This window comes from Lepidochelys kempii, chromosome 1 (assembly GCF_965140265.1).
Source record: "Lepidochelys kempii isolate rLepKem1 chromosome 1, rLepKem1.hap2, whole genome shotgun sequence".
NCBI lineage: Eukaryota > Metazoa > Chordata > Testudines > Cheloniidae > Lepidochelys > Lepidochelys kempii.
Window position 1 is genome coordinate 21,165,181 of NC_133256.1, and position 14,255 is coordinate 21,179,435.

A 14,255-nucleotide genomic window follows, 5' to 3' on the forward strand; every position below is an offset into this window, starting at 1 on the left:
GAGTCATTGAGACTCAGTTTCCATTTGGCTGGTGCAAATGAGATAGCTCTGTGATTTTGACAAGGTAAAGAAACTGTTTCTGTGTTTGTTTCATTTAAATTAAGATAGTTAAAATAAGCATTTTTCTACTGCATAGTAAAGTTTTAAAACTGTTAAGTCAAGGTTCAGTTGTAAACTTTTTAAACAACCATAATATTTTGTTCAGAGTTACAAACATTTCAGAGTCACGAACAACCTCCATTCCCAAGGTGTTCATAATTCTGAGGTTCTACTGTATTTCATTTTAGCCTCATTGTTCAATGTATGGCCCTAGGCCTCATTTACTGCGCACTATTTAAATCCTGAAGACAGAATTATTAATTTCCTCATAGGCTTTTCTACAGCACTCATCACTATGGTATCTGAGTGCTTCACAAACAAATGAATTTATTTTCACAGATGCTCTTTCAATGGCTGTGTTCCTGGGCACTCCAATCCCTTGTAATAAGGTTTTCATTCCAAATCCCTACTTTTCCTTCCCCCCACAGAGGCATGCATCATGCAAAACTACCCCAGGATTACAGCTGATGTTTCTAAAGCATAGATAGAGAAACAAGGGTGCCCTGTGATATGAGGGAAGTGGTATTATCCCCATTTTACAGATGGGGAATGAAGGCTGAGAGATTAAGTATCCACTAATTTTGGGTGCTCAATCTGAGACACCTAGAACCAGTTTTGTGGTTTGATTTTTTTTTTGTTTTTTTTTTAAACACAGAATAAATAGCATTATATAGGACTACTTCATATGTTCAAATCACAGACCCCATGGACCTCAGTTGCTGCGGTGTGTGCTCAGTGCCAGGATCTCAAGTTGGGCACCCACAAAATGAGACACACCCAGTTTGTGGCTACCTGTGAACATTGTGATTTGTCATTCAAAGCTATCTCTGCCCGCTGTGCAGCATGCAATGTATCCCTTAAACACTGCCATCCATATCCCAAATGTGACTGCATTTCAATTGTACTGTATGCATTTCATCTGTCAGAAGCTTAGGGATCTATTAGGATGGAAGTTGCATGTGCACATTAATTTCTAGCACATTACAATGTACAATTGGCTGTTAACTTAGTGCAGTACACATAGTGCAGTTCAGTCTTTCACTAGGCAGCAGGGTGGATAAAAACCAATGATTTTAAAAAAAATCAGATTTTTTTAATTTAAATCGGATTTTTTTGATAAAATGTTTTTGAGGAAAAAAGCAATCTAAAGATAGTTTACATTAAGATACATTTCAGAGGAACAGCCGTGTTAGTCTGTATTCGCAAAAAGAAAAGGAGTACTTGTGGCACCTTAGAGACTAACCAATTTATTTGAGCATGAGCTTTCGTGAGCTACAGCTCACTTCATCAGATGTTTACCGTGGAAACTGCAGCAGACTTTATATACACACAGAAATCATGAAACAATACCTCCTCCCACCCCACTGTCCTGCTGGTAATAGCTTATCTAAAGTGATCAACAGGTGGGCCATTTCCAGCACAAATCCAGGTTTTCTCACCCTCCACCCCCCCACACAAATTCACTCTCCTGCTGGTGCTAGCCCATCCAAAGTGACAACTCTTTACATAATCAAGTCGGGCTATTTCCTGCATAGATCAAGGTTTTCTCACATCCCCCCCACCCCCATACACACACAAACTCAGGAGAGTGAATTTGTGTGGGGGGGTGGAGGGTGAGAAAACCTGGATTTGTGCTGGAAATGGCCCACCTGTTGATCACTTTAGATAAGCTATTACCAGCAGGACAGTGGGGTGGGAGGAGGTATTGTTTCATGATTTCTGTGTGTATATAAAGTCTGCTGCAGTTTCCACGGTAAACATCTGATGAAGTGAGCTGTAGCTCACGAAAGCTCATGCTCAAATAAATTGGTTAGTCTCTAAGGTGCCACAAGTACTCCTTTTCTTATTAAGATACATTATAGCTCAAAGATATCTCCTCACAGAATAGAGATTATAAATCCTAATTCTATAGTATGAGACAATATATTCATGTAATGTTTAAGAAAAATTTTGTAAATGAGTTCCAATACTTCATGGATTAGGGACCCAATCTTATGGGGCTCCAGGGGATTCTGTAGGTTAATCTTTCTATCTACCCAATGGGACTCAGTGCTCAGTCTAGAAGATACCATCAGAGATGCTTAGTTTTGCAGTCCTCAAACTGTGGATTTGTGCATCCAGAGATACATACTTGTTAACAGAAAAGGAGTACTTGTGGCACCTTAGAGACTAACCAATTTATTAGAGCATAAGCTTTCGTGAGCTACAGCTCACTTCATCAGATGCATATCGTGGAAACTGCAGCAGACTTTATATATACACAGAGAATATGAACCAATACCTCCTCCCACCCCACTGTCCTGCTGGTAATAGCTTATCTAAAGTGATCATCAGGTGGGCCATTTCCAGCACAAATCCAGGTTTTCTCACCCTCCACCCCCCCACACAAATTCACTCTCCTGCTGGTGCTAGCCCATCCAAAGTGACAACTCTTTACACAATGTGCATGACAATCAAGTTGGGCTATTTCCTGCACTAATCCAGGTTCTCTCACATCCCCCCCACCCCCATACACACACAAACTCACTCTCCTGCTGGTAATAGCTCATCCAAACTGACCACTCTTCAAGTTTAAATCCAAGTTAAACCAGAACATTGGGGGGGGGGGGGTAGGAAAAAACAAGAGGAAACAGGCTACCTTGCATAATGACTTAGCCACTCCAAGTCTCTATTTAAGCCTAAATTAATAGTATCCAATTTGCAAATGAATTCCAATTCAGCAGTTTCTCGCTGGAGTCTGGATTTGAAGTTTTTTTGTTTTAAGATAGCGACCTTCATGTCTGTGATTGCGTGACCAGAGAGATTGAAGTGTTCTCCGACTGGTTTATGAATGTTATAATTCTTGACATCTGATTTGTGTCCATTTATTCTTTTACGTAGAGACTGTCCAGTTTGACCAATGTACATGGCAGAGGGGCATTGCTGGCACATGATGGCATATATCACATTGGTGGATGTGCAGGTGAACGAGCCTCTGATAGCGTGGCTGATGTTATTAGGCCCTGTGATGGTGTCCCCTGAATAGATACGTGGGCACAATTGGCAACGGGCTTTGTTGCAAGGATAAGTTCCTGGGTTAGTGGTTCTGTTGTGTGGTATGTGGTTGTTGGTGAGTATTTGCTTCAGGTTGCGGGGCTGTCTGTAGGCAAGGACTGGCCTGTCTCCCAAGATTTGTGAGAGTGTTGGGTCATCCTTTAGGATAGGTTGTAGATCCTTAATAATGCGTTGGAGGGGTTTTAGTTGGGGGCTGAAGGTGACGGCTAGTGGCGTTCTGTTATTTTCTTTGTTAGGCCTGTCCTGTAGTAGGTAACTTCTGGGAACTCTTCTGGCTCTAATAACATCAGCCACGCTATCAGAGGCTCGTTCACCTGCACATCCACCAATGTGATATATGCCATCATGTGCCAGCAATGCCCCTCTGCCATGTACATTGGTCAAACTGGACAGTCTCTACGTAAAAGAATAAATGGACACAAATCAGATGTCAAGAATTATAACATTCATAAACCAGTCGGAGAACACTTCAATCTCTCTGGTCACGCAATCACAGACATGAAGGTCGCTATCTTAAAACAAAAAAACTTCAAATCCAGACTCCAGCGAGAAACTGCTGAATTGGAATTCATTTGCAAATTGGATACTATTAATTTAGGCTTAAATAGAGACTTGGAGTGGCTAAGTCATTATGCAAGGTAGCCTGTTTCCTCTTGTTTTTTCCTACCCCCCCCCCAATGTTCTGGTTTAACTTGGATTTAAACTTGAAGAGTGGTCAGTTTGGATGAGCTATTACCAGCAGGAGAGTGAGTTTGTGTGTGTATGGGGGTGGGGGGGATGTGAGAAAACCTGGATTTGTGCAGGAAATAGCCCAACTTGATTGTCATGCACATTGTGTAAAGAGTTAGCCCATCCAAAGTGACATCACCAGCAGGAGAGTGAATTTGTGTGGGGGGGTGGAGGGTGAGAAAACCTGGATTTGTGCTGGAAATGGCCCACCTGATGATCGCTTTAGATAAGCTATTACCAGCAGGACAGTGGGGTGGGAGGAGGTATTGGTTCATATTCTCTGTGTATATATAAAGTCTGCTGCAGTTTCCACGATATGCATCTGATGAAGTGAGCTGTAGCTCACGAAAGCTTATGCTCTAATAAATTGGTTAGTCTCTAAGGTGCCACAAGTACTCCTTTTCTTTTTGCGAATACAGACTAACACGGCTGTTACTCTGAAACCTGTCATTGTGAAGAGAGTGGTCACTTTCGATGGGCTATTACCAGCAGGAGAGTGAGTTTGGGGCGGGGGGGGGGGGGGCAGAAGGTGAGAAAACCTGGATTTGTGCTGGAAATGGCCCAACTTGATGATCACTTTAGATAAGCTATTACCAGCAGGACAGTGGGGTGGGAGGAGGTATTGTTTCATGGTCTCTGTGTGTATATAATGTCTTCTGCAGTTTCCACGGTATGCATCTGATGAAGTGAGCTGTAGCTCACGAAAGCTCATGCTCAAATAAATTGGTTAGTCTCTAAGGTGCCACAAGTACTCTTTTTCTTTTTGCAAAGACAGACTAACATGGCTGTTACTTGTTAACAGCAAAAATGTTTTTAAATAAATAAAATATAGAGGTGAGAAACAACAGACCTCAACACTATTGTCCCTCTGTCAATCCCTTACCTCTTTCTAAAAGTGCAAAGTTTCAAAAGGTTCAATGAATTGAAGAGTGTTGGGGGCGGAATAGATCTGGACAAGGAGAAGAAGTCTGGAGATAAATGTGAGTAGGGAGGGAGAGGCAGTAGAAACAAAAGTGAAACTGTTTGAGCAGCATATTCCAGAAGTCTTGAGGTCTTTCTGAGTGTAGCCTTCATTGATTTGAGATCTACCATACCATTCTCTCACTAGAAGGGAAAACCTATAATGGCAGCAGGCCATAAAAGAAACCCAGTTTGGGAATATTTTAATGAAGTTCCTCTACCTGTGGGTAAGACAGACATGCATGCAAAATGGAAACAGTTCCACAAAGAAATGCAAGGCCTGGTTGCCCGAATGAAACATCATGAGAAGTGTTCCTTCTCAGGAGGAACCGTGTTGAAGATGATGAAAGAAACATGTCTGAACATGCAGGATCTTCAGGTTGGTACATTTTTTTTATTTCATACTTCTTTCTTAAGGACTGCCTGTCTTCCTTCTCGACTATTCTTGAATTCTCATGTTTGAGCAAAAATTATAGTTGTTACTCTATGGTACTATCATTTTAGATGCAGTTGTGATAAAAAATAAACAGCTGAAATAGGCAGACCTTCCTTTTACAATTTCACCTTTAAAGTAGTACTGAGTGTCGGTGAAGGCAATGAGTAATAGTAAATAAGCAGTATGGTAATAATAATTAAATAACTGCATTGACTTTTGTTTAGGAGAATCCATCCTCAACATACAGGATTCTGAAGACTATCCACCTTCAAGATCACCATCATTTTCTAAAGTTTCAGAGTTATCTGCCAATTATTGTGTTTCAGTCACATCATGTATGTCACATAGCCACAGTATATCCCCTGTAGCAAAAAAAAAAATCTCCATCATCCAGAGACAATCATAGATAAGTTTGTGATAAGAACCAGCAGATTACAAAAAGTGGTAACTGATGAAAAAATTGCCCTGTTTGTTTATGCAACAAACTCTCCTTTCCGTATTATTGAGAACCCACACTTCATTAACATGGTTCAGTTATAAAGACCAGGATACAGTCCACCCAACAGAGCAGATGTCGCAGGCAAATTGCTGGATAAAGCGTATGAAAGAGAAATTGAGCAATGTGCAGAAGGTCTAGAGGGTAAAATTGTTAACCTGAGTCTTAATGGGTGGAGCAATGTCCACAATGATCCTGTGGTATGTGCTTGTGTGACAACAGAAGAAGGGAATGTCTTCCTTACAGAAACAATTGATACATCAGGAAATGCACCCAGCAGAATACTTACAAGAAGCAGCAGTAAAAGCTATAACAAACTGTGAAAAAAAAATTCAAATGTCTAGTACGCAGCTTGGTCACAGACAATGCTACAAATGGATTCAAGATAAGAAATTATTTAGAAGAAAGTGAAGAGAGTCCCAAGCTAATAACATACAGTTGCATTGCTCATACGATGCACCTCCTAGCCAAAGACTTCAGTGTTCCAGAAATAAAGGCTAATGTTGTTGAAATTGCAAAATAACTCCGTAACAACCACTTTGCAGCAGCTGCTCTGAAAAACGTGGGAAGAACCAAGCTAACTCTCCCGTAAGACATGCTATGGAACTCAGTAGTGGACGGTTTTGAGCACTAGATCAAGAACTGGCCTAATCTGATGACCGTTTGTGAACAAAACCGTGAAAAAAATAGATGGCACTGTCACAGCCAAAGTTCTCAACATTGGGCTGAAGAGAATGTTGAGCACATGCTGAGGACCCTGAAGCCTATTTCTGTAGGCTTGAACAAAATGCAGGGAAATAGCAGTTTTACTGCTGATCCTGTTGAAATTTGGATGGACCTGAGTGAGATCTTAAAAAAAGAAATATGCGATGACAGAGTTAAATTACAAGCACTAAAATAAAACAAATGAGACAAGCAGTATCTCCAGCTCATTTTCTTGCAAATATTCTCAATACTTGGCACCAAGGTCAAACCATAACTGCTGAAGAAGAGGAGTTGGCTATGACGTGGACATTCAGCAATCATCCCTCCATAATGCCAACTATAATAAACTTCAGAGCTAAGGGTGAACCATTCAAGAAATATATGTTTGCTGATGATGTTTTAAAGAAAGTCACACCAGTGAACTGGGGGAAGACATTTAAGCACTTGGATTCAGAGACCGTTGAAGTGATAATCTCACTTTTAATAGCAGTAGTTTCTTCTGCCGGTGTAGAAATAATTTTTTTTTCCTTTGGACTAATTCATTCCAAATTGAGAAATTGTTTGGGACCTGAAAAAAGCAGGAAAGCTTGTTTTTCTTTTCCAGATTATGAACAGGAAAATGAAGGTGAAGACGACTGAGTTACCTGCAGAAGCCAATATTTTAAGGTTTCTCATGTTGACCTGGCTGACACAGTCAATTTAATTTTTGGTTTTTTAAAAAAATATTTCATTTAAACTATTTTAGTTAAACAATTTTAACAAAAACAAACCTGATTTTAAAAAACTTGAATGTTTAACTGAATTAAAAAATTCATATGATTGTTTTGTTAAAATATTAGATGTTTGCTGTTGAAGAAAAAAAAATCCAGAATACATAACATTGTTTTAGTTAAATAAAACAATGTAAATGTCTGTCTGGTGATGTTCTCCTCCTAATACAGCATGACAAGAAAATCCTCCAAATATTAATGATTAACCTGTTGAACTGGAGATAGTTCACCTCCCAATGACTTCATAAATATCTGCTTCAATTACCTTTAGTAAATGAAATAACCAAACAATCATTCATATTTTCTGATACAGCTGTAAAACTAAATCTGAAAAGTTTTCAAAATAAATCACTTGAAAAATGTTTGGTGTTTACCTTCTAAAAATGAAACCTACATCTATGTCTGAGTTGTGAAGAATGCACTTTTATGTAGAAATCCATGATTAAATCACTAGTCAGGAAGACTTGATTTAAAACAATTTGATTTAAATCAAATCTACCCTGCTAGTCAGCACTCCACATACGCTCTCTCTCTCTCTCTCCCTCCCTCCCCCCCCCCCCCCCCCCCCCCCCGCCCCGCAACCCTGAGATTTCAGTACGAAGAATCTAACCTGTTGGAGCAATGGAATGAAAAGTCAGTCACAGGAAGTCTGGGATAAAAAACCCAATCCTACAAAGTTCTGAGCATGATTAACCTGCACTGAAAGTTATGGGAGAGTTGAGATTGCGAGGTACTTGACAGAATCACGCCCACAGTTGGGGTTGGGTTTGTTAGTTCTTTGTTTGTTTTTGGTCTTTATGATATAAGAGTCCTTAGGATTGCACCACACCAAGATAAATATTAAGCGACTTGGCCCTGGCACACTGTGCAATGGGTGGTGGTTGCAGACCGAGCTCCTGTCACATCAAAATTTCCATATCATTAGCCTCCTTCTTAATTTACAGAAGGAGTAAACAAATGAAAGCAAAAGCCAACATCTCCTGCGATTCCAAGGGCTTCTGCTGGGGAGGACGGGCACATAGCCACACAGTGTATCCCAACGTGAAAGCAGTCACATTTTGCTGCTCCAGACACCATGGTGCCAGTGGTCAGTCACTCTACCACAGATGACCTCATCAAATCACAGTCTAGAACTTAGGACATCAGCATATTTTTGTATGTTACAATCTACTGAACGATCCCTATGCTGTATTTATGCTGAACCACAAAATAGTTAAGGAGCAGTTAGGGATCATGCAGCAGCCAATCCAGAGCTCTGTCCTTAACCCACTTTACTGTCAGACATGGCAGCTCACACTGTGTGGCAACTACACTGGCCCTGTGAAGATCGCTTTCCCTATCCCTAGCCAGAACAGGGAACAGCAGAGAGAGATTTGAAATTTCACTCCCAATTTTGTTTCTTATGGGGGGAGGATTATTTTTGTTAGCTTCCTTCTTCCCCTCCCCCCTGTAATAGTATATTTAGGGAAGTAGTGTCGAGTCTTTGGACAGTTCTCCGCTAGGAGCTCTCATTCAGCTCGCAACTCCATGCTCCTGGCTCACTCCCGACCATGGTGGCATGAATGTGCCTGTGCCCCAGCCCCAAATGGGGTGATGGGGGGAGGGGGAACATCTCGCGCACACAGACAAGGTGAAAACTTTCTACCTCTCAAAGCTCAGACCCCATTTGGGAGAAAGACCTCCACCCTCCCTTTTGGCTTTGCAGGGGAGACAACCACCCCCTCTTCCTGCCCCACTCATACCTTGCTTCCGAAAGGGCATGGGGGAGGGGGGCTGAAAGCACGTACTCCATTCTCAACTCTTTGGTGCGTTTCCAGCCAGCTGAGGAAGAGCTGCAGGCGGGGCTCTAGTGGTACTGTGGCACAGGGCTGGCTGGGGGAATGTTACCCAGAGGTTCAGGAGTATAGGCAGGTAGTCCACGAGCACTGAACACATGGGAGATGGGAAGGAATGATGAGGAAAGCATGGGGCAGCCTGCTAGTGACCACCTTATTATTCCCCCCGGGCATCTTCACAGCTCCGGGCCAGCAACAGTGGGAGCTGCTAGCAGAGATCCACTGTGCAGGCAGGATCCAGTGTAATTTTACAGCTATTTCCTTTTAAAGGGAGTTAGCAGCTCTGAGAAGCAGTCTGTGACATCATCAATCACGTAATATGCAGAATGTGGATAGATTAGATTGCTATCGTAGCTCTTTCAATCCTAAAATTTTCTCTCTAGCAGCACAAAGATCACGTGAAGTATAAGAAGTTATTAGTGTAAGACTGCCGTTATATACCCACAAATACCCCTCAGCACTTTGTCAAGGTGTAATGTTTACATGACATTCTTCATCTCAACTCTTCAGGAACATCTGTGAAGTTTACACAGCCATGAAGCCAGACTCAGCTGAAGACCAAGACCAGGCAGTTATTTACAAAAAGAGGAATTTAAGTTTGTCAAGGTTCATGACCTGGGTAGACAACTTGAGGCATAAACTTCCTGTTTCCCCACCCTGGCTTCTGAGAAAGTGTTTTCTATTGAGGATATAAACCATACCTGCAATGAAATATGCCGACTGATACTATCGGATACATCATCATATAGCCACGCTCATGAAAGCATACTATCTTGAACAGGGCAAAAGCAAAATGCTGCAAATGCATCAGGACTCATATGGTACATTCAGACCACTAGAAACAGCAGTGTGGTGGATTTGCTGTTCTGGTGATTGCTGCTTTCCCCAGATGCTTCTTCCATGGCTGGGCGCCAGGACAAAACCCACCCTGAACACATTCAATCCCTTGTGATTTGGTTTTCATTCCAAATCCCCCCCTTTTCCTTCCCCCCAGAGGCATGCATCATGCAAAACCACCACAGGATTGGATTAGTGCTGATGTATCTAAAGCACGGACAAACAAGCACGTCCACCCTAATTCACTATATGCAAAAGCAACATCCATTTCTGAGGTGACAGGCAACATTATGTAGTTAATATTGTTTAAGTTTCCCTTTCAGGCACCTTTAAGAACTGGACATTTAAGAACAGATTGTTAGGAATGTATTCTGTAATGGCTTTAAAATTTAGCCCTTCTACAAAAGTTTCTCATCCCAGATTCTTATTTCACTAGAATTATTGGTTTCCTATCTCGACGCTGTTTTTGCTATATACAGACACAGGTGTACCACCCAAAGCTTTGCAGAGTAACTGATGACTGAGGCAGTAGACCAGCAACTATGGCAGCACTGTTCTGCTGAAGAAAGGGAAGCAGCTTGCACATCAAGGCAGCAGGCTGCCATCTCATCCCCTATTTGAGATACACACGCTCAGAATGCTTTGCAAGAAAGAGGCCTCGGTAGAAGAGCAGCATCCCCTGGTGTCGTTACAGAGTGTTTAAATAAAACATGGGTCTCTGAGGAACATCAACTAAAGGAAGAAGCTGGTATCTCCAGGATTTTTAAGAACAATTCAAGAGCAAAATTCAAATCCCACCTCAGAAAAGAGTTGCAAATGCAAATTTGTGTTTATAAAACATTCCAATTTTTCAGATTTTTAATTCCCTGTCCCATTTTTCTGGGAACTGTTATAGCACCCGAACTGACTTGGATAGTCAATATAGTTAGTACATGAGCAACTCTTCTATCACAAAGGAAACTAGGGGCTGATCTACACTGTGGATTTCAGCCATAAACATACTTACCTGTCTGCGTAGCAGTCCAAAGCCACTATAAAGCTTCTGTTTGCACTAGCACAGCTTACTCCTGCTTGAAACCAGGATAAGCTGTGTCCATGAAAGTTGTGGCTGAAAGCAACACTGCCTGTCTACAGTAGGGGCTTGTGCTGGTGCGACTACACCCATGGCTGTAGTGACAGGATCCCCCAGTGCAGAAAAGGCCTAAGAAACAACTTCCCATACACCTTCTGCTTCTCCCTCCTTGCAAGCAGGTAGCTGCCTCCTGCACTAGCCAAAGATTCTGTGTGGGCTGGGATCATTTTTAGTCTCTTACCTGACTCTCTCCTCTTCATTTCTCTTGAGTTCTGCATCCCGTTGGAGCACCTTCATTATTGCCTCTTGTTCCTCCTCCGTTAGGAAGCTTAGGTCAATCATCTTGTTAACAGATTTAAAAGAAGCCTTTAGAATCCTAAAAAGTCCTGGTGGGGGCTGGCCTTGGAGTCAACGTGAAAGATGCAAAAAGAGACAGAAATCCCAGATCTGTGGGATTCACGAAACACTCCAACCGTTGGGACCGGGCTACAGTCAATGGGATAAAAAGCCCTTAACTTTGTTCTCTTGTAGGAGAAATGGCATGCGCTTCTCTGGGCAAGAGGCTCTCACAACAGAGTGCTGCATTCCTGATTTTTCAGATCACATGCATGTTGCAGAGGTGCCAGTCTCTCAGCTCTGCTTCATATAATAACAGTTCATTGACCAGGCATATAATGTTAATCCAATGTGAAGCAGCTGTAATCAGACATCACCTACAAAAGAGACAAGGAAGAATAAGCTCTAGCATTACGAAGCAGGGCAGCATTTTTTTTTTTTAAATACCTCATCACAAGATCTCCAGTATGGGGGGGGGGGGGGGAACACTTTGCAAAATGAAGCGCTCACTTCAAGTCAAACCTGTTTTGCAAGTGTAACCCACACACCTTCTGGGTGTGGTGTTCTGTCCCATCTAGCAGCACCAAGACCACTTAGCAAGAAAGTTAAAGCTGAAGAGCAGACTCATGTTACCTTACAGGCAGTTGGCTTTTAGCTCATGCGGTAGAAGCTCATGCATTAAGCTCCAGAGGTCCCCAGTTCAATCCCGCCCGACAACCAGGGTCTGTCGGCGTTACACAAGCTTATAAGAAAATGGTCATTAAAACATATTTTTGGCCAATGCCATAACTTACATGTTGGAAGACAGAGAATAAGTTCCTCCTGGATGTTAAATGTTAAAATCAGAAAAAAAGGAAGGCTAAAAATAAAATGATTTAAGGAAACAAAATCACAACCGTAACACTGCTGATGACTTCTATGCACAGTACTCTGAAATACGGACTGGGAGACAGAAATAGTGCCTCGTTTCAAACTTCCAACAGGACCTTGGGCAAGTCAGTTAACTTCTCTGTGCCTCAGTTTCCCCTCATGTAAAATAAGGATATGTACCAGGAGATTTGATTAACCATTCACTGATATTGAGGGATCCTCAATACAGCTGCAGGATAGATGGATCTTACTGTCTTGACAGTCCTATCTTTAAAATGGGAATACTGCTACTCATCTACCTCACAGGGATGTGGTGCAAATTGGCTAACATTTGTATGGTGCTTTGCAGATGTGAAGTGCTATATAGGCACCAGGTATGAAGAGTTGGCATGAGAGTTAAAGAGATCACCAGATCAGCACTAATTTGATAGTACCATCAGTTTCTATAGGATTTCATTTTAAATTTAAAAAAAAGTTAATAGACTATACAATTATAAAGTCAGTTTCCCAGATTTGACTGAGACAGCAATAGCTTTGACAGGCGTGTTAACTTCCCAGCTTCTCTCCATGGGTGTGGTCAAAATTCTGCCATTTAATACATATATAACTCCCAAAAACTTTAGTGAAAGTTCTGCCTGAACAACAGGGTCAGGTCCCAGGTTTGCCAAACCTAAATTCCTTACAGTAAATGCCTTCTACTGCACATGTGAGCCACTGCTCTCCATCAGAGGGTATCAGAACTGCTCATCTACAGGTCACGGCTCATATACTGTTAGTGACTATTCTCCTTGTGCTCAAGTGGTAACGGCCCATGTTTCCAGAGCAGGGGCATCAGAGTTCTATTCCTTCTGCCATGATGGAGTGTTGAATACCATGGTGTATGAAGTCCTAGCTTTCCACAGATCTTTTACAATATAGTTCCACAGTAAGTATTCTTATTACTAATACTACATAATCACATAATAAAACATGACCAAGCTGAGGCACTGCCTGCCCCACTCCATTACTAGAGAGAGCATACGGAATTTAAGAAAAATAAAGCAAAAATATAAAAAACACTGAAGCTGTCGCACACATCTCATTATGTGCAATCAGTGGTTCTACAAGAGCACACCATTCTAATCCCAGTTAACTTCCATCCATAAAGCACAGTTTGAAGTCTTGAATGCTTATTTGTTTCTATTCTCTTCAACCAAGGCTCCAGCCCGTAGGCCAGAGACAGTCAGAACAGAGGGCAAAATGGAGAATGGCTTGCTTACAGGGCAATTCTTGACTCTTGTGGCTAAAACTAGCTGGACACTAACTCAGGAAGGAATGAAGAGGAAGGGGAAAAAAGAAGGCATTGGCAGAGAGCCTACTCCCCAGCTACAACTGGTCATACTAGTGTGAAAAATGGCTAGAGATGGGGAAATAAACAACTGGAAGCCCAATGAAAACCTCAAAAACTAGACAGAAGTCTCAAACTACTGGGAGGTAGGAAGTGAACTGGCCTCTTCGCTTGGGATATCTACCTTTCTTAGAGGACTGTAAAAACAACATTCTGAGTTTTTTGCCTATCCCATCTCCTTACACTTAGACACAAACATCTGGCAGGCAGAATCTCCAAATCTGTGATGGTATAATTAGACCAGTCCTGTGACTGATCACCAAGTTTGCTCACTTTGACAACCTAATCTAGAAATGACTGAAACAGGAGATTAAACCAAGATAATCATATTGGCATGACACAACAAGAAAACTTTAGTTCAACAGATAACAGCCTTTCTCTTATAGGCAAAAAGACACCTGCAACCAAGCTAATGCCTGCTCGTGTTCCAGAAAGTGACATTGTAGGATACCATATTTATCCTCTTTAATGAGTTTTGTATCAATTTTACTCAGTTTACAACTTTTCTGAGCAGCCAGCATTGCAAAAGAGCCTAAAATCTGGAAAAAAAAAAAAAAATCAGTCTTAATACCACCAGGAATGAAGTTCAGAAATTAGAATTTGGCCATCAACTCTGCTGGCAATGCTCTAAAGTAAAAGAGAGTCCAATTCAATCGTCCAGTACAGTAA

At 41.7% G+C, this 14,255-nt stretch overlaps 2 protein-coding genes across 8 annotated transcripts in view; both read right to left on the reverse strand.

Annotated features, from left to right (window-relative positions):
- The window catches only part of LOC140905631 (uncharacterized), a 92,352-nt gene extending 89,458 nt beyond the window's left edge, over positions 1-2,894 (reverse strand). Inside the window, exon 1 of the mRNA XM_073329136.1 lies at positions 2,738-2,894. The gene's annotated coding sequence lies outside the window, so the exon portion shown is untranslated. The remainder of the gene's footprint in view (positions 1-2,737) is intronic.
- SYTL2 (synaptotagmin like 2) overlaps positions 1-14,255 on the reverse strand; it is an 82,226-nt gene that overhangs the window by 46,593 nt on the left and 21,378 nt on the right. For all 7 annotated transcript variants that reach the window (XM_073336050.1, XM_073336014.1, XM_073336024.1 and 4 more), the window contains one exon: positions 11,235-11,706. In XM_073336050.1, the coding sequence (XP_073192151.1) occupies positions 11,235-11,335 (101 nt within the window). In that variant the 5' untranslated portion in view covers positions 11,336-11,706. The remainder of the gene's footprint in view (positions 1-11,234; positions 11,707-14,255) is intronic.